This window comes from Crotalus tigris, unplaced genomic scaffold (assembly GCF_016545835.1).
Source record: "Crotalus tigris isolate CLP2741 ecotype Arizona unplaced genomic scaffold, ASM1654583v1 scf7180000020776.491700, whole genome shotgun sequence".
Taxonomy (NCBI): Eukaryota; Metazoa; Chordata; class Lepidosauria; order Squamata; family Viperidae; genus Crotalus; species Crotalus tigris.
In genome coordinates this window covers 412,216-433,527 of record NW_024098174.1, presented here as the reverse complement: position 1 = coordinate 433,527, position 21,312 = coordinate 412,216, and the positions used below count along the sequence as shown (strand labels likewise).

The 21,312-nt window shown below is 36.9% G+C and overlaps 1 protein-coding gene across 4 annotated transcripts in view; it reads left to right on the top strand.

Moving 5' to 3' along the window:
* The window catches only part of MPP3 (membrane palmitoylated protein 3), a 128,603-nt gene that overhangs the window by 58,164 nt on the left and 49,127 nt on the right, over positions 1-21,312 (top strand). For all 4 annotated transcript variants that reach the window (XM_039368420.1, XM_039368419.1, XM_039368422.1 and 1 more), the window contains 3 exons: positions 1,432-1,513; positions 3,223-3,308; positions 16,485-16,559. In XM_039368420.1, coding sequence (XP_039224354.1) covers positions 1,432-1,513; positions 3,223-3,308; positions 16,485-16,559 — 243 coding nt within the window. The remainder of the gene's footprint in view (positions 1-1,431; positions 1,514-3,222; positions 3,309-16,484; positions 16,560-21,312) is intronic.

Here is a 21,312-nt window from a genome sequence, read left to right as displayed (position 1 = left end):
TAAACAGGAAATATATCAGTTTCTTACTCTCCTATGTTAAATTAATTTGAACTCATTTCTACATGTTCCCCATATTTTAAATTTATTTAAGAATGTATTCACATTTTCTTGAACATTTTTTCTATTAATATACATATTTTCGGTGTCTCATATACATGTTTTGCCAGCCATATTCCTGATTTAATTTAGATTGTATAGGTATTCCCATAATTATATATGCATTTGCATATATCATTGTTGAGATGTGAACTCAGTTTCAGAATTTATAAAAGTACTTTCCCTGTAAGTAATGCCTGAATTGTATTTATGTTTAGGAATGGGATAGGCACATAGGAAATGATCAAAGTACAGGTAGTCCTTGCCTAGCAACCACAAATGGGACTGGTAACTCTGTTGTTAAATAACATGTTCACTAAGTGTGACATCATGTGACCGTGATGCGTGATTTTACTGCCAGCTTCTCCATTGATTCTGCTTATTGGGTTAGCTTATGAAGTATGCAAATGGCAATTATGTGAACAAGGAATGCTATAATGGTGACAAATGCTTGCCAGTTGTGAAGTGCTCAAATCTCAAATCATGTGACTGTGAGGAAGCTACCATGGTCATAAATGTGAGGACTGCTTGTAAAGTTATTTTTCCAGCGCTATTGTACCATCAAACCGTCACCAAACAGGGCTGTCATTAAGTAAGTCTATATGTAGCATAAACATGTGAACTGAATGAATTTCATTCTGTCTCTAGCAGAATCATCAGGGAATACCAGGATCTCCAGGAATGTCCTGATTTGGGAATTGTTTATAGCCCTCTTTTTATGGATTTCTAGAATTATGTATTACAGCTTGCACTGGTTCATTTTAGAGTACAGTGCTTTTATCTGCTGCTGATATTTTATTTATTCTATTTCAATGAATAGTGTATTGAATATTGTTATAGTATGATTATTAACCTTATGAGGACTTTTATCCTGAAAAAATGAAAAAGTGTAATATTCCTATTAATAAACAATCCCGTTATTAACAAGAGGAAGTACTTGGGGAATCAGCTGGAATTGCAGCAGATGTAGCAGGACAGATCAAAGAAAACATTTCTTCATGCATCTTATAATTAATAGAATCACTTCTATTAATCTTGGATTAGGTTGCATTAAAGTGGACTTGGTTAAATTCACAGAGGATAGAACTAGCCGTAGCTATTAACTGTTACAGCTACATAGAATTTCCAGAGGCCATGTCATAATGAATATTAATTGCTGAGTGGGATCAAAAAACGAGACGAGAGTATTGTTTTCATATCTTGCTCTAGGTTCTCCCCAGCTTGTATTTGACCATCATATGTTATGAGGTTTTTCTTTTAGGCTTAATTGACCAAGCCTATTCTGATGTGCCAGGCTAGAGCTGTGCGCTGATGGGTCTTTTGTTTCTCCTTTAGGGTGCAACTATCAGGAGGGATGAACACACAGGGGCTGTAATTGTTGCCCGCATCATGAGGGGAGGGGCAGCTGATCGCAGTGGTATGTTTCCCTAAATTGCAGAATTCCTTTTTTTTAATGAGAGAAGACAAGCTTTCTCTGAGTCCGCTTAGGATTTTTATTTTTTCTGAAAAACATATGAGACTTTGATTCTCTTCTGTAGGTCAGGTGGATCACAGCACTAGTGCTGGAAATTTTGGACATTTTTGTATTGGAAGAATAGCATCTTTTATTTATGTTTTCCTATTCCTAAATTATATCAAGATTGATTTGCCAGCACAAGTAACGCCTGTCAAGTTCACTTCTAGCAGATGTACTTGGATCCAAGTGTGGAAAGGGTGTATTTTTGGTAGCCTGCAGAATTCAAGTTGAAGTTGTAGGTTATAAAGAATATAATTCTGAAAGGTCCTGTAATTCCTTCCTTATGAATTATTACCATAGGAGTATCCAGAATTGTGTGGGTTTCCCAAAGATGATGATTATTATTATTATTATTATTATTTCTTGGAGGGTTACCAGAGCAACACTTTCCGTGCTTTGTGAAATAAAGCTGAATGAAATTGAGTGAAACAAAGCTTTGTAGTGAAAGCTGAGAGAGATGATGAGTATTATTGTCTCTAAACTGTTTGAAAATTTAACCAAGGACTGAGTAAGTACAGTAAAAAAAAATCAATTTTTGATAAAAGGAGCTGCAAACTTCCTTTGAACTATAAAAAACATATTAATATTTTAACTAAATCTACCTTAGATAGAAAAAGAAAATGATGGAATGGTGAGAAATGATTCATCTTTCATAACTGCATTCAAAGCTATAGAAGCTGTGGTACCACAGATGCTCTTGGACTCTGCCACCCATCAGGAATTAGCCAGCAAGGCCTGATTATAGGGATGTAGTCCAGGGACAGGAAATCAAGACATATTTTCCTTTCACATTGTGCAGTGGAGAAGCAAACTCAGTAACTAGGAATTAATAATTAGGAACAAGGAACCTATCATATAAGCAGCGGCCCCCAACCTTTTGGGCACCGGGGACTGGTTCCATGGAGAGAGTTTTTTCTGTGGACCAGAGGGGGCGTGGTTTCGCATGCTGCTTGCATCCTTCGCATGTTTGCCCAGCCTGATTGCTGGCATGCCACGGCCAGATGCCAGTCCATGGACCAGGTGTTGGAGACCCCTGTTCTAAAGCAGGAGAGGATTGTTGTTGTTGTTTCAATTATTTTGGGGGACCGCAATCAATGTTGCTTGTTGGCAAACTGTATTTTAAAATTTTTAGTTCAGATTTAAAAACAAACAAATACGTATGACATTCTGCTATGGGCTCAGTGCAGGTAGCTGCTGCCAGAACAGGATAAGGTTGGGAGAGATTATGTCTACAAATCTCCATTTTGCTGCCAATTTCTGGTAGCTCTTGATCCTAGGCTTCCTGGAACTGTCAGAACTGGAGACACATATGGTTGCTGGCTTCTGCTCAAGACCATCCCATCTTTTCTCCTTAGAATAACATGCAAATATGGGGAAATGACTGTTTTAAGATCATTTGGTGAGCTTCGCAGATGATTTTAAGGTTTAATTTCTGTTTCTTCTGATCCCAGGCTTGGAAATACGGTAGGCTTTTGGTAACATTTTCTTACTTGGGATGGGACTTACTTTTCTATTGTGAGTCATCAGATTTGCTACATGCCACACATATATGGAGCTTTTGCTATCTAAAATAGATGGTTGACCTCATATTTTTCGTGTTTCCTTCCTAGGTCTTGTCCATGTTGGAGATGAGCTGCGGGAAGTTAATGGAATTGCTGTACTTCACAAACGACCAGAAGAAATTAGCCAGATTTTGGTTTGTTTTGCCTTTTCCACACATAAGTATTGTTCACAAGACACACTAAACTAGCGAACCTTTTAGAAACTGAGTGCCCAAACTGCAACCCAAAACCCACTTATTTATTGCAAAGTGCCAGGGCTGCATCAGCATTGTGGTTCCCTCAAGGAGGGTGGGGTGTGTGGCCCACTGGGTGGGCATGGCTAGGGTGGTCACAGCAGACTGGGTGGGTGTGGCCAAGTAGGTGTGGCCACCTCGATACTGTAACATCTCTACTTGAGCTTGCTAGCCGGCCATTTTGCCTGATTTGTGCTGGCGGGGCTGCTGCTCCAGGTGACGGCAGCCTAATGGACCTGCGCGAGCTGCTAGTGGCCGTGGTGCGTGCGCCTACAGAGAGGGCTTTGAGTGCCGCCTCTGGCACGTGTGCCATAGGTTCGCCACCACTGCACTAAACCATAAATTGCCAACTGGATTTTAGCTAATATACTAGGAATGATTCTGGAACTGTGGCTAGATTATAGTTCAATGGGTCACGCGAACCCAGAAAATATAAGCTACAATTAATCATGGGCAAATTGGTAATGGCAGCTTGCTTAAGACTGCAATTACATACAAACTTGCCTGAAAATAAATATTTTTTGATTCCTTGGGACTTATGTTTGAATAGATTCTGACAAGTAAAACTATTTCTCCACATAGTTGAGAAATAGTTGAATTATCAACTAAGTAAGAAGATGACATGATTATTTGGGCAGTGTATTTCTAAAAGAAGACTATTGATTTACTACAAGTCCTCCTTTGTTTGAGGTCTTTAAAAAGAGTCTGGATGGGCATCTTTCAGTGATTCTCTAGTGCAAAGTTTCTCAACCTTGGCAAATTTAAGCTATAGGGACTTCAACTCCCAGTTCATCAGCCAGTTCAGCCAGCTGAAGTCTATGTCTCTTAAAGGTTGAGAAACATTAGTGTTTCCAGCTCTGAGCAGATGGTTGGTTTAGGTCAGGGGTAGGCAACCTTGGCTCTTGTATGACTCCTGGATTTCAAATCCCAGAATTCCCATGGCTGGCTCAGGAATTCTGGGATTTGAAATCCATGAGTCATAAAAGAGCCAAGGTTGCCTACCCCTGGTTTAGGTGATTTATATGATATCTTTCCACTCTGATTCTGCTTATAAAAGCTGCTGCTAGTAGGCATTTCTTTCTTTGACTCTTACTCACTCACAGGATGCCTGCTGCAATAATGAATATTTGGATTGTGTGCATATATACATAATCCAGATATACAAGTTTTGATTTCCATATTGCCAATTTAAAAAGATGAAGAATCAATGAATCCAAAAAACTTATTCCACTTGAAATGTTGGAGAAGATTGTTAGTAAGAGTAGGCAATATTGGGGAAAATAGACAAATACTCTTGTCTTTATGTAAGTTTCGCCAATAGGTTTCCAATGCTTCTAAAGAAAAAAAAATACTATTATTCTTGTTAGGGATAGGAATGTGGTGGCCTGGTGGGTAGTTTTGTAATTTTAAGATTATGTGATAAGTGCTCTCACAAAACGACTGCATAGGTGAGTGCAGCTAGGCACAAGCCATGCATTTACCCAAAGTGATACAAATGAGAGAGCTTTCCATCTAGAGTAGGGGTGTCAAACTCGCAACATCACGTGACATGTCACAACTTTTTTCCATTGCCGGCAATGGGGTGAGCATGGTTTTGCCATGACGCATCCGGTCTGCGGACCAGCAGTTTCATACCCCTGATCTAGAGCTTCCACATCTTGTCTGCAGAAACATTGATAACCAGCAGATGGGAGTAGAGAGTTACCTTTTCTCAATGTTAGTTTTTCAGGATTTTGATTATGGATCTGGTTTTATCTTAGCCATTAACATTTATCTAGAACTACTATATACTGTAGGTAGTTCTGGATAACCAGAATGCTATCAAATGATGATTGTTTAAATGTTTGTGCCCGAGTACAGTATAGAACTTCTAGGAGGCTATCTGTAAATTTAGTAGTCTTTCTTTACTGGATAAAGTATTGACAATACCATTGCCATATAAGGTAGTTTTTGGAATTCAGAAACAGTCTAGAAAATAAAGAAAATGTTGGATGTCTACTTCTCATTCAATTTTATTTAATTATATGAAAACTGAAAGGACAAAACATCTAGTGAGCTGCAGTAGAAAAAGTCTCTTTGGGTACATAGTTGTGAATATGGCATATTCACAACATATGACAACTCCTGGCATTCCTCCAAACTGAACATAATTGATTATGAGTTAATCCACCAACAGATTAGTAAGAAAGTAAATGCCAAATAGCCACTGACTTTGTCCATAGCTGATTTTTGTGTTCTCCAAAAGAGTCTTATAGCTGCAGTCATCCTACTAGTGTTGAGATCTATTTACTCTTTCCCTTCTTTAATTGTGGAGTCACAAGCTATACCTCTTCCATGCCAGAGAGGAAATGACATACGTGGTGACTCCTACACAAAGGGGCTCAAAATAAGATACACATAGCTATTGCAATAGCCAATGACATTCTCAAGGTCTCTTCCAAATTAAGTAAGAATTACAGTAGTGGGCGGGCAAGAATATAGAGTCACCAAGGGCACCTGAATCATCAGCACTGCTTTCCTTTCTTTTTAAAGGAAATAAGGGAAAAAACAGCAAATATCATTCATTCCTCCATTGTCATCACAATGAAAAGCAGGATGTTCTAAAGAGGGTCATGAAGGAGTGTTTTTCCTTGAGCCAATGTGTTTTGCAATTAAGTGTGGGCGTCTGTGCTGGGACTGTATTGTGTTGCAATTTCTTGGAAGAATTAATGGAAGTTCTTTAATTTGATGGAGGAACAGAGAACTTGCCAGCCAAGAATTTCAAGTTCAACTCCTGGCATCTCCATCTAATAGGCTTGAAATCTTTAGGATTCTCATTAAAAGGGATTCAGAAGGCTCAGTGAATATGGCTGCCCAGATACTATTAAGTGGTGTATGGAATCAACCAATTTCCCTATTTCACTCAGTAAGCTGATCATAAATTAATCAAAGAGATTTACAATAAATCGAACAACTTAATAAACCACATGAATACAACCCTCCCCCCATAACCAAGGTTAAAAATAACCAAGATTATCATCTTGTGTAAATGTAGCTGGTAGGTATATAACTGATCTAATTAAGTATTATATGAACAGGTCCATGGAATCAGTCAGAGTATTTAATGCTGGGCAAGATAAAATCAACATAACTACTTGGACTAAGACCAATTCGGCCTAAAGCAAGAGACCAATTCAGTCTCTTTAACTAATAAGGTTCTTCTGAGTAAGACATGCAAACAAGTATTACATTCCTCTCCACCATCACACACACACACACACACCAACCTACTGCAATTACAAGTGAGATTTCAAAGTACCTACATTTTTCATTTCAGAATAAAGTCAAATCCAATCAAGTGGGTGGAGGGAAAGAGCTTCTCTCAGTGGATCCAAAAGTATGCCTGTCTCCTTTCATGCCAAGTGTACTTGAATTATATGCTAGTAGGATTAGGGTTAATAATTGCCATAGAGTTGAGGAAATTCAATGCCTCTGGGTCATTCCTGAACATTTAGGAATGAGTACAACTGACCCTTTTTTCAACTTAGCTGTGAAAATGTTTTGCTGGCTATCACTAAAAATTTGACATTTAGTTTTAAGCCTGGATTTAAGGACACAGCCAAGAGAGTACAATCCTACTTTTTTAATAACTAGAATTGAGTTTCAATATATTTTAAAATAATATTTGTTAAAAAAAATGGTTTGGGCAATTTATAAGGCTACCTTCCGAGAATGGCTTTCTCATACTTATATGGGAGTAAAGCTGTAATAAGCTGATTATTTTCGATTCTTGCCTATATTGCATATGCTTATTTGTCTGTTCATTCTGTCCTGCTTATGCAGAAATCTGTTTATTTCAGAAAAAAGTCTACATGAAGATTTTTTGATGTTTGTATGCCTTTTACAGTAATGTACACATTTTAACATGCTAGTACAAAATTTTGCTCTGTTTTCCAAATAAACAACTGTTATGATGCTAGGGATGGTGTAGAACTGAGGACACAAAATACCTTTCATGCATATATTAGATTCAGAAGCAGAAATCCACTTCAAAATTCTTTTTTTTTATTTGAAAATTTTTAAATTTTACAAAACAAATCCCTTCCCCAGACCCCCCCACCCTCCCATACCCTCCCCCTCTCCCCAGACCTCCCATACCCTCCCCCAACCTTCTCAGAGTTGAGTACAGGCTTAATTAAAATTTTTCAAAAAAAAACTTAAAACACATATAAATCCTAAGCAAATCTAAATACATTAAATTAAACAGATTATCTTCTCTAAAAAATAATAATTACAATCATTAAACATGTTATAATATACTCTAAACATTTTCTAATATCATACTTATATTATTATCTATCATTCTTTATAAACTCCCTCCAAAACACAAATTTAAACATTACTTTCTTTAAATGTCTATACCTACAATATAAAATCTAATCTCTCCCTCTTTCTTTATCTAAAACAGAAAAATAAACATATAAACATTCATTATACCATTAAGACTAAATACTCTTTTGAATACTTAAACTAAGTACTTAAACTTAAACTTCTTATCTAAAATTTTCATTCAATCTCTCTCCTAACAAAAAAAAACAAACTTGAAAAACATATAGTTCCTAAACAAATCTAAATACATTTAATTAAACGAGTTATCTTCTCTTAAAAATAATAATAAAAATAAAAAAATAAAAAAACTCAACCATTAAACACATTATAATATACTCTGAACCTTTTCATATCATACTTATATTATTATCCATCATTCTTTATAAACTCCCTCCAAAACACAAATTTAAACATTACTTAAAACATTGAAATTCCCTTATACATTCTTAAATCTTTACCAATAACAAATTCCATCCACAATAAATACATTCCTTATCAGTCTCTCTTATCCATAAACCTCAAAAGAAATACTTTGAAATCTGCCCTTAAAGGTAGCTCCAAAAAGTTTGTGAATCTTGCTTCTCCCACAAATTCAGTACTTTTGAATACTTAAACTGCTTAAACTTAAACTTTTTATCTAGAATTTTCATTCGATCTCCATAATCTTCTCTCCAATAACCAATTCCATCCACAGTAAACACATTCCTTATCAGTCTCTCTTATCCATAAACCTCGAAAGAAGTGCTTTAAAATCTGCCCTTAAAGGTAGCTCCCAAAAGTTTGTAAATCCTGCTTCTCCCGCAGCAGGAACCAATACTTGTGGGGCTTCCTTAATCTCCTTCTTCTGTTGCTCTTTTTCTTTACGTTTATATGTTGCACGAGTTGTCCTCTGCTCCTTCATCTCAACTTGTTGAGGCCCCTCGAACTGAGATTTCCCATTTTTCATTAATATAAGCTCTTCAGACTGCAATTCTACTCTTAAAGGTTGCTCCAAAAAGTTTATAACTCCTACTTCTCCCACAGATTCAGAAACCAATACTTGTGAGGCTTCCTTGACCTTCTTCTGTTGCTCCTTTTCTTTACAGTTATATGTTGCACAAGTTGTCCTCTGCTCCTCCATCTCAACTTGTTGAGGCCTCTCAAATTGAGATTTCCCAATTTTCATAAGTATAAGCTCTTCCGACTGCAATTCTACCTTCTTTTCTTCCAAAACTTTAAATGTAATAGATGGCGATGAACATACCCCCAGGACCGAAGTATAAAAGTCTTTTGCTTTAGAAACAGTATTAAGTCTATAACGTATCCCCAGGTAACTCACCACCATTCCAGTCGGAACATCCCATCTGAACAAGATTCGTCTCTTTTTAAGTTCATCTGCTAAAAAAGCAAACTCCTTTCTTCTTCTTAAAATTTTAGATGGGATCTCCTTTAAAATTATAACATCTTGTAAAGCAATTTAAAACCTCTTCTTATAAAAAGCTTGATCTTTTCCCAAAGTAAATTACCACATCTCTTGGCAAATTCTTCTGCTCTGCCACCACAGAGTTAACTCTAAATGTTTTTTCAATTTCACTAAGTATTTCCTCTTTTTCTCTATTCAAAATCACAGCCAAGTCCTTTGCAACCATCTCTCTCAAATCTCCTTGCACAGATTCTCTCAATTCTTAAAGCATATTCCATTTGTCTATATTGAAGCATAAGAATCTCATCTTGAAAATTTTCCATCTCTTTTTCCATGCTTTCAAATTTTCCCTCCATCAATTCCACTTTTTCTTCTACCTCTTCTACGCGAGAGTTCAACTTTTCAAGAACAGAGGCAACTCCTTTTAAAGCCAAAACTATCTCTTGCCTCAAAATCTTATTATTTTCCTCTAAAATCTCTTTCATTTCTCCCCTAATTTGAGATATAACATTTCCCATCATATCTTGCAAATCCTTCACCATTGTTGACTGTACCAAGGAAGAGGGTGAAGCTATTGATTTAGATTGTTGCGCTGATGATAACACCGAAGAAGAAACCACCTTAGGAGCTGTAGGAATTACTGGATGCTTTGGAGCCATCTTGAAAAAAAAATCTTTTACTCCTTCTTAAAAATTACAAAAATTAAGCAAAAGAAAAAGAGAGATTAACTCCAGAAAATAAAAAAATCCTTCAAAAGGAGATCATTATAATAAAACGAAAGGAGTTAAAAAAAGGAAAAGGGAAGAAGAAAAAAATGATTAAATAAAAAAAATCCATTCCATTTTTTAAAAGTACAAAAAACAAAACAGAGAAGTTAAGCAAAAAAAAAAATGCTTCTAAAATCCAAACCCAACATCAAAAAAAACATTATAAATAATCAGGTCCACATTCCATTCCAATCATTAAAAAAAAAAAAAAGGAAAGGAAAAAAAAATACCAAAAAGCCTGCCGATCGCCATTCTACCTTCCCAAAGGAAAAAAAAACACCGAAAAGCCTGCCGATCGCCATTTTACTTTCCCTTTCAGCAAAAAATAAAAAATAAAAAGAGGGAATATAAACGTAAAAGTAAGTCTTTAAACTTAAAATCCAAATAAAATCAAAGAAAGCAAAAGCTAAATCCTCTAGTCAGCTCTGTCCGCTTCTAAGAAAAACTCACCAGATCTCTTTAATCGCGGAGGTGGTTGCAGCGGCTTGTTTTGTCCCTAGGGACAAAAGCAGCTGGGAAGCGGAGACAGTCTGAACTCCGTGGGAGCACTCTTTTCACCCCCCCCAAAAGCCTTGGGGGTGCATAAGAGGCTCTACCACTATTCAGACAGCCCTCTTCCCCCCCCCTTTGCCCGGGAGGGGGATTTTGAACCGCTGAACAGCTGATGTCCGCTGTTCATAGCGATTCAAACACTTACCCAGGAGGACGGCTACAAAGTAGCCGCCATCGCGCGCGCAGATCCACCGGAAGTCCCCACTTCAAAATTCTTAAAACCTCTTTTTAGTAATAAATAATATTGTAATAAAATTTACAACATTTTGGAGGAGACACATGCATGATTGCACGGTTACATTTTAGTTGGGGAAAAAGATTTCACTTTCATTTGTTGAAATTATAATTCCCCAAATTCTCAGCTATTGCCTTGGCTATGTTGGTAGGGATTTTAGGAGCTGAGTTTACTTCTGGAGGGGAATATATTGTGGAAAATGGCTGTGGAAATTGTATTGCACTTGATTTTATGTAGCTGCGCTTAAAATTAAACTGTTTCTCTGCTGATTTGTTAATGTTAAAATAATCCTATAGCCAATGGAATTGGTTGGTCAGAGTTGAACTGAAAAAAATGTGGAAAACTGACTTGATGACAATACAGATGTAGAAACCTCTTTGGTGACTGCTAGACTATGATGGTTTGAAATTTGCACCCAGTTCTTTCTACAGAAAGAAAACATTGTAGGGTTTAACAGTTCCTGTCTAGGGAATAAATTCAAAGATACCTGTGATTTAATGTTTTTTTTCCTGGGGACTAGAACAAGAGAATGTTCTGTGAGCCTTTTGAAAAGAATTTAAGGAGGGGTCCAATTTACAGCACCTTAAAGAAATTGGCAGCTGCATTAGCAAGGCTCAGTGTATTTGTGTGGGAGAGAGAAAAGGAGTGGGAGGGGGAAGACTGAAGGATCAGGAAAAAGAGAATGGTAAAGGAGCAGCCTTACCCATTTCGGTCTTTTGTCCTACTCAGTTTGATACCCAGTTCTACCCGTTGCTAATATATGTCCCTGAGAATAGGGGTGGGAAACCTGTGACCCTCCTGGCGTTATTGAATAGTAAATCACAGAATTCCTTACTGAGGCTGAGCTCCTTGTCAAAGCTTAAAATATTTTCAACTGATGCATTGTCAATCTTGACAGTTCTGGATTCTGATGTTGTAGACGCTTCATTAGGCGTTAGTTCTAGAACTAATTATTGCCCACTTTTGCCTGAGAAATCCCTCCCTCTTCCACCCAAAGCAGGAAATAGGACTTTAAAATATCCTCCATTCTTGCTATGGAACATGCTCGGGGTAAATCTTGGTTGAATTCAGTGGGGCTTCTATCTTTGTATACATACATAAGAGTGCATTATACCTTTAAAAAAAAAATAATTCAATAGTTGCTCAAAACAAAATCCTATTCTCTACAGATAGTCCTTGACTTACAACAACAGTTGGGAGAGGAATATTCATTTCTAAGCAAGGCAGTTGTTAAGTATGTTGTGCCTGATATCATGACCTTTATTGCTACCATTATTAAGTGAATCATGCAGTTTTAGGTGAATCTGGCTTTACCCATTGATTTTGCTTATTGGAAATCGGTTGGGACAGCTGTAAATAATGATCATCTGACCCCAGGACACTGCAGCTGTTGTAAATACATGCCAGATGCCAGGCACCTGAATCATGTGGCGATTGCGATGCTGCAGCAGTCGTAAGGGTAAGCACTGGTTGTAAGTCACCTTTTTCAGTGCTATTATAACTTTGAACAGTCATTAAAGAAGGGTTATAATTTTAGGGCCCCCTGTGATGTGACATGCCCTCCGTCTATGTATTTGTTTTTATCACATCAATAATCTGCATGCTTAGGAGAAGACACAGGTCTTATGATATTTACTGAATAGTGAAAATGAGATAGAAGGGAAGCATCCCTCACTTTTTTTTTTAACTTCATTTGGAAACTAGGAATCCAGAACCTTTATGACTAGCCCATCTATGTGACAAACATTGTAGGTAATGAATACCAGTCATTCATAAGGAAGAGGAGATGTTGTCCCCATTCTCCTGCCTTGAATGTAGAAGCTTATGCAACAGAGGAATCCAGATCTGTCAAGATTTACAATGCAGTTGCTGGAAAAAAATTTAAGCTTTGTCGTTGAGAGTTTTGGGACTACAAAGAAACGGTCTTTTGCTGCCTGTGAAAGCGTCTGTCTGTTTAGCATTACAGGATTCACTTTCATTTGGACATTTTTTTTATAGCCAAACAGGAGAAAAACAGTGTGTGAAACGGTGTTATTTCCTTTTAGAATAGACAAATTAGAATGACTCTAACCTGAAATCTTTAGATTCATGTAACATGTTCAACCGTATTATTCAGTTACCCATTTTAATACCTTAAGTATTAATTCACTGTGTATGTATCTTGCTCAACATGTGATCCCGCACACAATGTACAATTAAAGGCAACCCATAAATAACGAACTATAATTGGAGACTCTGAGTTCTAGTCTCACCTTAGGCATGAAAGCCAGCTGGGTGACTTTGGGCTAGTCACTCATTCACAGCTTAGCTCACCACATCACACAGGGTGGTTGACACGGGCTTATAGTCATAAATCATGTTGGTCATGGTCATCATATGACCAACCTGATTTTATGACATATTTTTTTGCAGTGGTTGTTAAGTGAATCCCCATAGTCATTAAGCAAATCCATTATCATGAAGCAAACCCCATTGTCTGCAATGGACTTTTTTTTTCTTCTGGAAATTAGAAATAAATGTTGGTTTCCAGCAAAACAATCATACATTGTAATTATATGACTGTGGGATGTGGGAAATCACTGCAAAGGTGTTCAGTTGCCCAAAATGTGACCTTGTGCCTGGGGGGGGGGGCAGACACTGGAACTTTGCATCTGGGTTGAAACTACCCTTTTTAGTATCTGCCATAACTTCAAATGGTTGCCAAGCATAAGTCAGGAACTGTAAGTCAAAGACTGTATATTCATTAAGTTCATTGCCATATATTAAAAAGGTAAAATAAAAATCTAACAAGAAAGCAAAAGTAGTACCAACAGTAATAGATGCCTTGGGTGTAATCCCAAAACTATTCAAGCACCAGTTGAACACTATTGACATTTACCATCAGTCAGTTGCAAAAGGCAACTTTACTCACAACAGCTTACATCCTGTGACGATATCTGTAATACCATAAAACATCTCCATCTGTATATCCCAGGTCCTTGGAAAGGATTTGATAGGTAGATAAAAAAATGCCAAATTCAGTCTGAACATCTGGTTGACCGTGCAATGAACCATAACAACAACAACAATAATGTAGGATACTAGATTGTCTGGGCTTGCACAATATTTTGTGCAGCATATTGAACTGTTGAATTATAAACTAATCCAAAGGGTTTACAGTAATTTATACTATATGCTGAGCCAGTCCTTTCCTCAAAACTAAGCAAGGTTAACCAAGCTTTCCATAAATATTATACAAATGGAGCTTATTTAACATATGTGTGAGCTCAGACATAGCTGAATGGCACTTTGGATGGCACAAATTCTCATTTTCTACTTGATACAGGATTTGCAGTAGACAAGGCAGGTATGATTCTTCTAATAAGCAGGAATTCAGTTTCTTCCAAAATGCCCCAGCATAAGAGAACAAGGGAAAAATGATTATTCACTAATGTTCCGAAAAGTGTATTTATAAGACATGGATAAATAATGCAAATCCCATGGGATTAATTTGCATATTTTCTGTTCATATTTGCAGGTTGTGATCACATTATGATTGGAAAAAAAAACCTTGCTGAATAATTGCTGCCCCTCTGTGATTGCTCTGTCAGGTTTTTAATATCATTAAGACAAAAAAAGGCTGTCTTCCCAGGATATATTTAGTGGGTTAAAAAGAGGGTTTGCCTATCTTGTGAACACTATGTTTTAGTACTGGTGAGAAAGCTAGATTGTTTCATTCAGGACAGTGTTTTAGACTAAAAACTGAATTTTCTAACCAGCCATGTAATCCATTCATGGAAAAGAAGCTTCATAGAAATCATGTACACATTTCCTGCTGCTTACGTGCAGGGCGATTCAAAGAATAGCTGACCTCTAATTTGGGTTTCTCTGCAAACGTAGTCTCTTTTCAACCCAGATTAGAAAATTGTCGCTTTATTTTTTTCCTTCAAGTAGAAAGTAGTGACGGATTAAAGTCAATTTGGTCTAGTGCAGGGGTAGGCAACCTTAGCTCTTTTATGACTCGTGGACTTCAACTCCCAGAATTCCTGATCCAGCCATGCTGAGAGGAAAGGGAAAGGTTTCCAAGGTGAGCCATGCTGGCTCAGGAATTCTGGGAGTTGAAGTCCACGAGTCATAAAAGAGCCAAGGTTGCCTACCCCTGGTCTAGTGGCTAAGTGCTGGGTTAAAAACTGGGAGAGCTCTAGTCATCCCTAGAGTGGCTGGGTGACTGTGCCAGTCACTGGCTTTCAGTTCAACCCACCTCACAGGGTTGTTGTGGGGAAAATAGGAAGCAGGAACATGAAGTATGTACACTGCCTTAAGTTAATAAAAAAAATCTAATAAATAATGGCCCAGTCAATATCAAACACTCTTTGCTTGACCAAGGACATACTTGATCGTCTACTAGTGGTCCATTATGTTGTTTACCCTAATGCATCAGCACACGTGTGTGCTGAAAATGTGCAATGCGGTATAATCATAAATGTGTTTATTCAGAGATAAGTCCCAGAACATTCAATTTGATTTCTTCCAGGTAACCATAGGGGTGCAGTTTTATTCAAGCAAAAATATTAAGATTTTTCAATTTCTGTTTTCTACAGTCTAAAGTTTACATTATGCAGAATTATGTAGGTAACCATTGCATTAAGACTGCCACACATTGACTTGATTGCAGTTTTTTTTTCTCCAAGAAAAGAATCTTTACCAGCCCTGCCTATGTATGCTGGGTATTGAATCTCGGACCTTTTATATGTAAAAGCTCTGTTTTACAAAAAGAAGAGAATTGCAGGCTACAAATTGTAGAGAAAAATTGCCAATGCTTGAGATTTATATTAGGCAGAAGAAGACAAAAAAAAAAAGAGAAGATCCAAATGTATTCATAATGTTCGTTGTGGCAAACTTTAAGAGCAGAAAATAATTTGAAACCAAATCAAATTATATTATTGAATTGGTAAAGATTAGTTTTTGAAGTTCCTAAATTAAAAGATCTCCTCAAATTGGTAAAAATTTAAACAAAACCTGTTTTTCCCCTCTCCAGCCAACTTTCCATTGGTTCCATGCATTTTAGATTAAAAACATCAGGGAAAGGATGATATCTTCTTACTGATCTCTGGAACCTTTCCAGACAAAGAGTGGAGTATATAAATAGTTGCTGTAAGAAAATAAATTAGTAAATTTCTTTTTTCTAAGAACATTGGGGGAATTAAGGGTTTCATTTTACTACTAATCTTCAGAACAGAGTTGAGTTATGTGGCCCAATATACCTCATAATTAGTCTGGAAGCTGAACTAATCATGTTGGATCTAAAACTTTGATTTATTTTTGTCATTCCACTTCTTGCTTAAGAGCAATGTCTGTAAGTAGCAACTGAGGGCATTCAGTTTGTTTTGTTTAAGTCTTTTGCTGCTTAGAAAAGACATCCATCCAGAGGAATGTTTTTAACCTCCTCCAGGTTGGTCTAGTCACTGTACAAAGCCAAAAGAGTTTTAGAAATCCAAATATATATTAAACTTTCTGGGGTTGAGAAAGTTAATTTGCATGCAGTGTCCTAGATGTAGTCCCCAGAATTTCTAGGTAGGGCTGGAAAAGAAAAACTACTTTGGAGAACCAATACCAATAGGACTAAATGTTTATTAAGCTATTTGGTCTCACTCAGTGTGCAATTGATGCCTGGAATACTGTGCATCAAGAGACAGGTACTGTAAATTTCAATGGTTTTTGCAGATGTAATGTGATTTCGTAAAGACAGAAATACAGAGTTGTTTTTCTTGCAGGTTCAATCCCAGGGATCAATAACACTAAAAATTATTCCAGGCATCAAAGAAGAAGATCGTCTGAAGGATAGCAAGGTAAGAGAGTCTGTTAACATATGAAAACATTATAATCTTACCTACAGTAGATATTCTAAACATGTGTTCCTGTACTAAGCATGTTTAAAGGGATTGGGTAGCCTGGTATTTCCCATGTGTATGGAAACTGCAACTCTTAGACTTCTTAGCCTCCATAGCTTTTGTCCAAGTTGGCAGGGAATTGTGGGGGTTATCAAATATATTCGGTGTAGGTGTGCCCATCTTAGGAATGGCAGATTAGGCTACCCTGGAACCTTTAGTTCAGTGTTTTTCAAACTTGCCAACTTTAATATGTGTGGACTTCAATTCCCAGCATGCTGCCTGAAAAATTCTGGGAAATTCACAAATCTTACAATTACAAAATCATTGTTGTTGTTGTTGTTGTTAATTGCGAAGTTGTGTCCGACCCATCGCGACCCCATAGACAACGTTCCTCCAGATCTTCCTGTCCTCTACCATCTTCTGGAGTCCATTTCAGTTCACACCTACTGCTTCAGTGACTCCATCCAGCCATCTCATTCTCTGTCGTCCCCTTCTTCTATTGCCCTCAATCTTTCCCAGCATTAGGCCCTTCTCCAGTGAGTCCTTCCTTCTCATTAGGTGGCCAAAGTATTTGAGTTTCAACTTCAGGATCTGGCCTTCTAAAGAGCAATTGGGGTTGATCTCTTCTAGGACTGACCGGTTTGAACGCCTTGCAGTCCAAGGGACTCGCAGGAGTCTTCTCCAGCACCATAGTTCAAAGGCCTCAATTCTTTGGCGCTCAGCCTTTCTTATGGTCCAACTTTCACAGCCATACATTGCAACTGGGAAAACCATGGCCTGGACTATACGCACTTTTGTTGGCAGGGTGATGTCTCTGCTTTTTAGTATGCTGTCTAGATTTGCCATAGCTTTCCTCCCCAGGAGCAAGCGTCTTTTAATTTCTTGGCTGCAGTCCCCATCTGAGGTGATCTTGGAGCCCAGAAAAATAAAATCTGTCACTACCTCCATTTCTTCCCCATCTATTTGCCAGGAATTGAGAGGGCCGGATGCCATGATTTTGGTTTTCTTAATGTTGAGTTTCAAGCCAACTTTTGCACTCTCCTTCTTCACCCGCATCAAGAGGCTCTTTAGTTCCTCTTCACTTTCTGCCATTAGAGTGGTATCATCTGCATATCTTAGGTTGTTGATATTTCTCCCGGCAATCTTAATTCCAACTTTTGTTTCATCTAGCCCTGCCTTTCTCTTTTTTTATTATTGAAAATTTTTTAAAAGTTTTACAAATAAACAGCCAACCCTCACCCATCCCTCCCAAGCCCCCCCTCCCTCCCCCCTCCCCGAACTTCCCAGAACTGGATACAGGCTTATTTAAAATTTTAAGAAAACCTAAACAAATTTTTACAACTTATAAAATAATTAATAATAAAATATATATAACATAAGCATTAAAAAAAATACTTAAAAAAGAAAGAAAAAAAAGAGAGGAAAGAGAGAGAGAAAGAAAAAGAAAAAGAAAAAGGGATAAAAAAGAAGAGAAAGAAAAAAGAGAGAAGAAAACAAAAGACGGGAAAAGAAAGAAAAAAAAACAATCTGTAAAATATCAAAAAAATTTTATACAATTTATAAAAAAGCTAAATGATATTTTTCCATATCCAAATTATATTGTATAAAATTTATCCATTTTTCCCATACAACAAAAAATTTCTCTTGAGATTGCTCCTTTAAGAAAGCCGAAATCTTTGCCATTTCCGCCAAATAAGAAACTTTATAAAACCACTCTTGTAGGGTAGGCAAAGATTCCTTCTTCCAATATTGTCCTACTAGCAGCCTTGCGGCTGTGATCAAATTTAACATCAATATAACTTCCTTAGCATCACAATCCGTAACAATACCTAATAAAAATAATTGCGGGGTAAATTTTACCCTCCTTCTAAAAATTCTTTGAATATTCCACCATATCTTAATCCAGAAAGCTTTTATATTTTTACACGACCACCAAATATGATAATAGGTAGCATCCAAACAACCACATCTCCAACATTTAGGCTGTAGATCAGGGTACATAATAGACAATTTTTGTGGATCAAGGTGCCATCTATAAAACATTTTATAAAAATTCTCTCTTAAATTCTGCGCTTGTGTGAATTTAACATTCCTCACCCATATAAGTTCCCAAGTATCCAGTGGGATTGGTTCACCAATATTTTGTGCCCATTTAATCATACAATCTTTGATTAATTCAGATTCTGAATCCATTTCCACTAAAACCCCATAAACCCTCTTAATATGAGTTGGTCTTTGATCCCTTACTTGTTTAAAAAGATTTTCATCTTCTCTAAGCCAACCCATATTACGATCCATCTTCCATCTCTCCACTATTTGTCTATATTGAAACCATGAATAAGTAATATTTTCATGTATTAGATCTTCCAAAGATTTTAACTGCCAATTTTGACCATCCCATCTAAGTAGTTGTATATAGGAAACCGTATCCATCTTAACTCCTCTCTTTATCCCCTCTATCGCATGCCAAGGTATAGCCCATAATGGTATTCTAAAGTCACTTTTATAATATTTCCTCCATACCCTAAGCAAAGAAGTCCTTATAATATGAGATTTAAAAACCCGATCCACTTTTTTATTAAAAATTAAATAGGCATGCCATCCAGAAAGTAAATCCCAACCCTCCAAATGGAGTATTTCTACATTTGTTAAATTCACCCAATCACTAATCAGTGTTAAAACCACAGCATCATAATATAATTTCAAATTTGGTACCTTGAGTCCACCTCTCTCACGGAAATCTTACATAATTTTAAGTTTTACCCTTGGTTTTTTCCCTGCCCAAATAAATTTGTTAATACCTTTCTGCCATTCATTTAAGTTAAGTTCATTCTTTAAGATAGGTAACATTTGAAACAAAAAAAGAAATTTGGGTAGAACATTCATTTTGATAACTGCAATTCTACCCATAAGAGATAACTGTTAAGTTATCCCAATTCTTTAAATCCTTCTGTACCCCAATCCACAACTTTTCATAGTTATTTTTGTACAATTTTACATTAGAAGCAGATAATATAACCCCCAAATATTTTACCTTATCAACAACTTCAAAATCTGTTAATTTGACCAAAGTCTGTTTGTCACAATTAGTCATATTTTTAGGTAATATTTTAGTCTTATTATTATTAATTTTAAAACCCGAAACACACCCATATTGATGAATCAATTGTAATAATTTTACTACCGAGTAAGTAGGTTGAGACAAAGTAACAACCAAGTCATCTGCAAAAGCTCTTAACTTATATTCTTTTTTGTTGATTTCTATTCCTTTTATTTCTTGCGATTCCCGAATTTTAATCAGCAAAATTTCCAATGTTAAAACAAACAGTAACGGAGATAATGGACATCCCTGTCTTGTACCTTTTTCTATTGTGAAAACCTCTGACAAGCCCCCATTAACAATAGGTTGAGCAGTCTGTTTTTGATATATATTGGATAAAGCTTGTAATATGTTTTGACCAAAATTCATCTCCTTAATTAAACTTAACATAAACTGCCAATTCAATTGATCAAAGGCTTTTTCGGCATCCAAAAATATCAGCCCTGCAGAGACTTGGTTGTTTTTATCTAAATATTCTAATAAGTTAATAATTTGTCTAACATTATTTTTCATATACCTAGCCCTGCCTTTCTCATGATGTGTTCTGCATATAAGTTAAATAGGCAGGGCGACAGTATACAGCCTTGCCGGACTCCTTTTCCAATTTTGAACCAATCAGTGGTTCCATGTCCAGTTCTCACTGTTGCTTCTTGACCCGCATATAGGTTTCTCAAGAGACAAATAAGATGGTCTAGTATTCCCATCTCTTTAAGAACTTGCCACAATTTGTTATGATCCACACAATCAAAGGCTTTAGCATAGTCAATGAAGCAGAAGTAGATGTTTTTCTGGAACTCCCTAGCTTTCTTCATGATCCAGCGTATGTTGGCAATTTGATCTCTAGTTCCTCTGCCTCTTCAAAATCCTGCCTGTACTTCTGGTAGTTCTCGATCCACATACTGCTGGAGTCTAGCTTGTAGGATTTTAAGCATAACTTTACTAGCATGTGAAATGAGTGCAATGGTGCGATAGTTTGAACATTCTTTGGCATTGCCTTTCTTTGGAATTGGAATGTAAACTGACCTTTTCCAATCCTGTGGCCACTGTTGAGTTTTCCAAATTTGCTGGCAAATTGAGTGTAGCACTTTTACTGCATTGTCTTTTAAGATTTTGAATAGCTTAGCTGGAATACTGTCACCTCCACTAGCTTTGTTGTTGCTCAGATTTTCTAAGGCCCATTTCACTTCACATTCTAGGATGTCTGGTTCGAGGTCAGTGACCATCTCATTGTGGTTATCTGGGACGTTAAGCCCATTCTTGTATAGTTCTTCTGTGTAGTTTTGCCATCTCTTCTTAATCTCTTCTGCCTCTGTTAGGTCCCTGCCATTTTGGTCCTTTATCATGCCCATCTTTGCATGAAACGTTCCCTTCATATCTCCAATTTTCTTGAAGAGATCTCTGGTTCTCCCTCTTCTGTTGTTTTCTTCTATTTCTTTGCACTGTTCATTTAAGAAGGCATTCTTATCTCTTCTAGCTATTCTCTGGAATTCTGCATTCAATTGGGTGTATCTTTCTCTTTCTCCTTTGCCTTTCGCTTCCCTTCTTTCCTCAGCTATTTGCAAAGCTTCCTCAGACAGCCATTTTGCTTTCTTGCATTTCTTTTTCTTTGGG